General features: G+C 33.8%; 1 protein-coding gene across 1 annotated transcript; it reads right to left on the minus strand.

Annotated features, from left to right (window-relative positions):
* Positions 1-1,599: 1,599 nt before the first annotated feature.
* LOC145015502 (RHOMBOID-like protein 2) lies at positions 1,600-3,420 on the minus strand. Its single transcript, XM_078973983.1, has 5 exons — positions 2,863-3,420; positions 2,503-2,666; positions 2,250-2,413; positions 1,923-2,173; positions 1,600-1,834 (listed from the first exon to the last, which is right to left on the minus strand). Exons 1-5 carry the CDS (start codon positions 3,141-3,143, stop codon positions 1,720-1,722), a joined length of 975 nt encoding a protein of 324 aa, XP_078830109.1. The 5' UTR covers positions 3,144-3,420; the 3' UTR covers positions 1,600-1,719.
* Positions 3,421-6,321: the final 2,901 nt, after the last annotated feature.

Genomic DNA, 6,321 nt, shown 5'->3' on the forward strand with positions numbered 1-6,321 from the left:
TACAAAGTACCGCTCTTTTCACAAATTATTACTTCGAAATTCTATTTGGGTTAACAAGTGAAATTTGAATATTTCAAGTTAATATTATTTTGGCCAAAAAAATATTCATAAAACAATGTGCTAATATCGTCTATGATATTAAGAATTTTATATTAATTTGGAATTTTGTGACTCAAATTAAGTAATTATACACTATTATACCACATTTTTTATAAAAATTAACACTCTCAACATTTTTATAAAAAAGAGAGAGTTGACTTTGGGAGTTATGTAAGCACTAAACTAGATAAGACTTGCTCCATCTTTTCCCAACAAAATTTTTACCCAAAAAATAACAAAGCAATACCCAACATGTAACCATGCAACACCCCACCCCACCCCCATCCACCCCTCCTACACCCCCCCCCCCCACCCCCCCTAAAGGTTGCGGTCGAGAGGGCCTTCCCTCACCTCACCTTCTTCACTTTTCTCCATTTTCTCTTAAGAACAAGCTCTAATCTTCCAAAGATTAATTATTCCAAGTTGGTTCTTAGATTTTTGGTAAGCATTTCCTTGTTAATTTAGTGATTTCACACACATACATACTAGTTTTGTTACATTTACAGCTAGACCAGCAGGTTTGGGATGATAATTGTCTAACATTCTGATGTCTGAAGAACGTCGCAGCAGGCCAACTAGTCTTAGCATGTTTGTAATATCTCACATGGGATATCTCACATGATGGTGACCATACCCCTTAACTTTATGGTGGGTTGTAGACTTGAATGAAATAGCAGGATGGAATGTCATGTGTGACCCGTGCTTGTATCTCTTGCTTTGCTATTAAGTTCTAAAGAAAAGGGTATTAAATAAAACTTTGTTTGTAATATGAGCTTTAAAGTCTTAAACATGTGTTCTCGAGTCTTTTAACTAAAGAATAGGGAGAAAAAAAAAAGAGAGAAAAAACGATAAATAGAAATAATTAAATGTGTTTTTTAGTGGGAACAAATGACAATGAAATACGAGGAAATAGATGTTCTCCCCTACAAGGGAATCTACACTTTTTGCTTTATATAACTTTACACCTTTCATAATCGTATACTTATTTTTGTCAAACGATACCACACAATATTTATACCGAGATTAATATACTAGAACTTATTCGTTTGTTACAAATGTAAATTACTAATATCACAAAAACAATCACACAACCATCCATTTGTGAATTGTTCAATAACAATAAGTGTAACAAACATACTAATATCACAAAAACAATCACACAACATCCCTTTGTGAATTGGTCATTGACAATAAGAACATTCTCAGAGAAAATTAAATGAAATGGTAAATCTATATATCATTCGATAAACAAAACTCTATCATTATAAAATACTATTTTGATGTTCATTAAATTTAACGTCCAACTCTTTAATAGAAAAAAAAATTAATTCTTAAATATTTACTATAAATTACATTTTATAACATTCTATTCAACTTTATAAAGTTTAATATATTGTAAGAAAAAAAAATGAATGAATCACTGTAAAAAAAATAGTTAACAATCCATTAAACTTTATTGAAATCGATGCATTATAAGTACCCTAATAATGAATAAATATATAGTTCCATAAACAAAAATACAAATATCATAAAGAAAATTTCTTTGTAACACAAAACCAATCAAATTCAAAGAAAAAAAAAACTATGCAACTATTCACACACTATTATACCACATACGAACTAACTACTATTACACTCCCATTTTGAAGTAGGCACACAATTCAAATAGCGACACCAATTGCAATGCTTGTATCCATTTTCTCCATGAAACAACATCACCAATCCCATCGTAAATCTGCATTAACACAACAACTCAAATATTAAACTCACATTATCACTTTAATTTCAAAATATAACAATTAATTTCAAAATTACAACTTTACCCTGCAACAAGAAGAACTAACGCCATCAAACCAAACACATACTGATAAACCTTGTATTTGGATCTAACACGAACATCAGCTGGAAGATTGTGTCTTTCTAACCACCCAAATTGAGGTCGAGGTAGCAAAACAAACCCTAGAAGAAAACCAGTCAAGAATCCACCGATATGGGCAAAATTGTCAACAAATGGCAAAATTCCAACAGCTAAGTTGACAACGATGATGATGATGAGTGTTATCAACGCTGCAGCCTGGAAAAAAGATGAAATTTTTCGCTATCAAAAGCGCCAAGAGCAGTTGTAGGGGCAAAAATGGAATTTCGTTCACCTTGTTGGAGTAGATTGTCCAGTTTGTGATGAGTTCGGAGAGCATCGTCCCGAGTAAACCGAAGAGAGCACCGGAGGCACCAACTGAGATGTTGTTTTGAAGGAATAAGGAAGAAAGAATGCTACCCCCGAATCCTGATAACAGATAGATCAATCCCACGCGAACTGCAGAGATTTTCAGGAAGTGTTGTGTTCATGTAAAAGGAACTAGAAATTGGAAGAAAATGAGGTATTGAAGGTGTGATTGTACTTACGAAATCCAAATTGTTGTTCAAGGCGAATGCCGATGAGGACGAGGCTTAACATATTAGCGACTAGATGAATCAATCCGGCGTGTAACCAGTTAGCGGTGACAAGTCTCCATCCTTGATTTCCGTGCACGATTTTCCGCCATTGAAGAGCTCCCAGTTTCTCGAGGCTTTACATGAGAAACAAAAAGTTGCAGTGAATTAGGGTTTAAACCAATTTTGAAATCGGAAGTACAGATTTGACACCAAAAGTCAATTGAAATTTCAATCCCCTAATTAAACAGATTTATATCATAAATACGCTGAGAATCAAAATTTGAATGGAGTATCAGTAAACTGAAAGAAAAGGGATAAGTGATGAATTACGAGTTCGCTGAAGCACCAAAGGTAGGGTTTTCTCTGAGGGGCTGAAACGAGAATCGACCAAGAAACCTCGCAACACACTTGCCGTAGATACGCGAACGATTGTGTTTAGGGCAATCATTGACGTACATGAGAACAACGAAAACAGCGATATTAACAACCACGAAAACAGGGATCAACCATGAAGTCCAATAGCTTTCTGCATACGATGAATGATAATTTTCTGTAGTTCTGGTACTGTTCTTCGATCTTCCCCTGCCTTCTAAATCATCACCGGACATCATCGTATTGCTCCGGCGAAGACGATCAGTAAGACTGTGATACGAAATCAGAGATCACGAAGCACGATTTCTTTAGAAAACTGATGGTGGGGAAGCTGGAGATCAAAGGGTTTGATTTAATGGAAAGGTGGGAGAAATTACTGGAAGATCGTGTGCTTAGTGGGGTCATCGGAGATGGAAAGGAAAACCGGTTGAGCTGACAAGCTGGACGTAGAGATGATGATACGACGACGTATTCGTCGGGTTATCTACCCGGTTTTGTTGCCGAATGCGCGCCACGTAAGTGTTGATGTGGTGGTGTAGGAGCAGGTAGGATGGGGATATTTTTTTTGTGTCTTTTGCGCGGTTATTTTGACTACGTCCCTATGAAGAACATGGAAGTCGGCTGAGATATTAAAGATTAAAAGAATATTATAAGTGTACTGATTTTTTTTAATATTTAATTCTTTATTCTTAAATGTTTTTTTTAATTTATAAGTTAATTTATTAACTTATCAAATGTGAATTTATAAATTAGTTCATTAACTCTAGTGTAACTGTTTTTATGATCTCATCAAATATTAAAGGTGATATATAGATGTTTTATGTCTTTTGTTTGTTAAAAGGCAAATCTTTTTTTTAAGATATGTGTGTTCATGTCCATGTACACTTTAGTTGTTAAAAAGTTATTTAAAAAAAAAAAACAAAACTATTTAAACAATAAATTTATAAAATAAATTAATTTATACGGGACAAGTACAACAAGAAAAAATTTAGTTTCGCGTTGTTTTCCTATAGAGGGTAGGGTTCGAATCTCACCCAATGCATTAATTCTATGGCAACGCCGTGCATAACATTTGATATTTGAGAGTTGTTTGTTTTTTATAAGATTTCTAATTTAAAAACCGTTGAACTTGTGATGTGTCACTTGGTCTTTTGCAATTGTTTGTTTTTCAGAAGACTTCTAACTTGAAAAAATGTTGAGTTTGTGTCGCATGGTGCAGTATTGGACCATCCTCTTCAAACCACTTAGGCTATACGGTATGGTGGTGCAAGAGACGCGTGATTTCTAATGTGACAGCCTAAAGGACATGTGAATACTACCCCATAAACGGGTGGCATGGGTGTGGAGTGACTACGAAAATAGAGGAAGACAACGAATCGGAAAGCAACAGCAACAACGGTCACATATTTGATCGTTTTTTCCCTTTTTCTTATATCAGTTGAATATATATATATATATATATATATATATATATATATATATATATATATATATATATATATATATATATATATATATATTTTCACTTTTAAAAAACACAAACTACAACTATAAATACCATCTATTTTCTATACATTTCACACTACAAAAAACACAATTTCTTTCTATTTTCTCACTTTTTCTTCAACCTATGGATCCAAATCAAAATGCTCCACCCACTTCAAACACCCCAAACACTACAAATGATCCATATGCAAATCTTAGTTACATGCAATTAGTAACATCTTTAATCCACCAACAAACTCCGTTCACCAATCTTTCATACCATCTAAACTACTATCAACAACAACCAACACAACGATTCAATCAACCACAATTTCAAGCCTTTCAACAACAAGCATATCAACAATTTCAACCCTAATCTTCTCAACCTCAACAATTTCAAGCACAACCTTCACAACCATCTCAAGTCTCATTATCTCAATCTCAACCTATAAACCTCGATAACGACGACGAACGGGTCCAAGAAACACAACCATCTCGAAGAAGGCAACAAAAAGGAAAAGCTCCAAAAAAAACTACGCAATTGAACGAAGGCGATGAGGAAACTTTAGCGAAAGCTTGGATTTTCATATCGCAAGACAAACAAGTTAGCAACGTGCAATCGGGTCAATGTTTTTGGAATTGTATTTTAGACCACTTGCACGCGCTATTATGAAGGAAAACATGTCGGACGTACGACGCAGTCAATGCAAAATTGTGTGACCTACGAGTGGCTTACACCAAATATAATGACATATTTGACAATTTTAAAAATATACACAAAAGTGGTAGCAACAATTTTAACATTATATCGACTGCATGCTATCAATACAAAATTACCAATGATGGTAAACCATTATGCAACCAAAAAGCATGGGAAGTTTGTCGTAAAGATCCAAATCGGGTCCTTTATCCGGGACGACGCATTCGGGATCTACAACCGGCTCCAACAAAAAGTCAATAACTTTCAAGTCAGACGTGGGTTATGGTCTTGACCTCAATGATGACTTCGACGACACCGATAGGGAGGGTCCACCGGAAGTCCAACTTCGTCGACCACCAGGAAGGGACAAAGCGAAAAAGGCGACATCTTTAAGCGGAAAAGCGAGTAGCGAAGACGTACCTGCGAAAAAAAATAGACAAAACTCTAAGTTTTCAAGAAAAAAAATATGAAGCAACGGAGGAAGCTCGTTGCCGGAAAATGGCAATTACTGATCTTCAAATCATAAACATAAAGCCCAACCATGACCCGGAAAATCTATCGAAGTTTCTAAAAATCCAATAACAATTCTGTAAAAATATAAAAATTAGGTTCTAATATTTTAATATTTGGTTTTATTTGGTATGTTTTATGTTTTTTAGTAATTTAGGTTTTTATTTTTTATGTTTTGTTAAGTATTTTAGGATTTAAATTTGTGTGTGTTTAATTAATGTAAAATATTTATTTATGTTTTAAATTATGTTTTTTTATTTAATTTAATGAAAAAAAAGATAAAAAAAAGATAAAAATTGTGGAGTTGTAACCATTTCAGTGGTTAATGTTTTGGTAATGGACATGTAGTGGAATTGACATAACACTGAGTTGGCAACACTTTTCTAATGGTGTGTTGGTGACCATGCTCCTTAGCCTTATCACCGTACAAACAACATCTAAACTACATGACCCATCCGACTTCGATGTTTTACAATTTTAGCGCAACCTTTTCTTTTCTTTTTACTGTTTTAAACCAATATTTAATCAGTTTTGGCGAATTTTGTCTTTTATTTTTACAACTTTAGTTGAATGTTCAATTATTTTTACGAATCTAGTCCATATTTTCTCAAAATTATAAAATTTCTCGAACTTTATATTACAAATTTGTTTTTCCTTTTCTGTTTGTTTTCATTTTCTTTTTATTTCCTTTACTATTATTTGATCAAAATAAAACAAAATAT

This window comes from Lactuca saligna, chromosome 9 (genome assembly GCF_052625555.1).
Source record: "Lactuca saligna cultivar CGN05327 chromosome 9, ASM5262555v1, whole genome shotgun sequence".
Classification (NCBI taxonomy): Eukaryota; Viridiplantae; Streptophyta; class Magnoliopsida; order Asterales; family Asteraceae; genus Lactuca; species Lactuca saligna.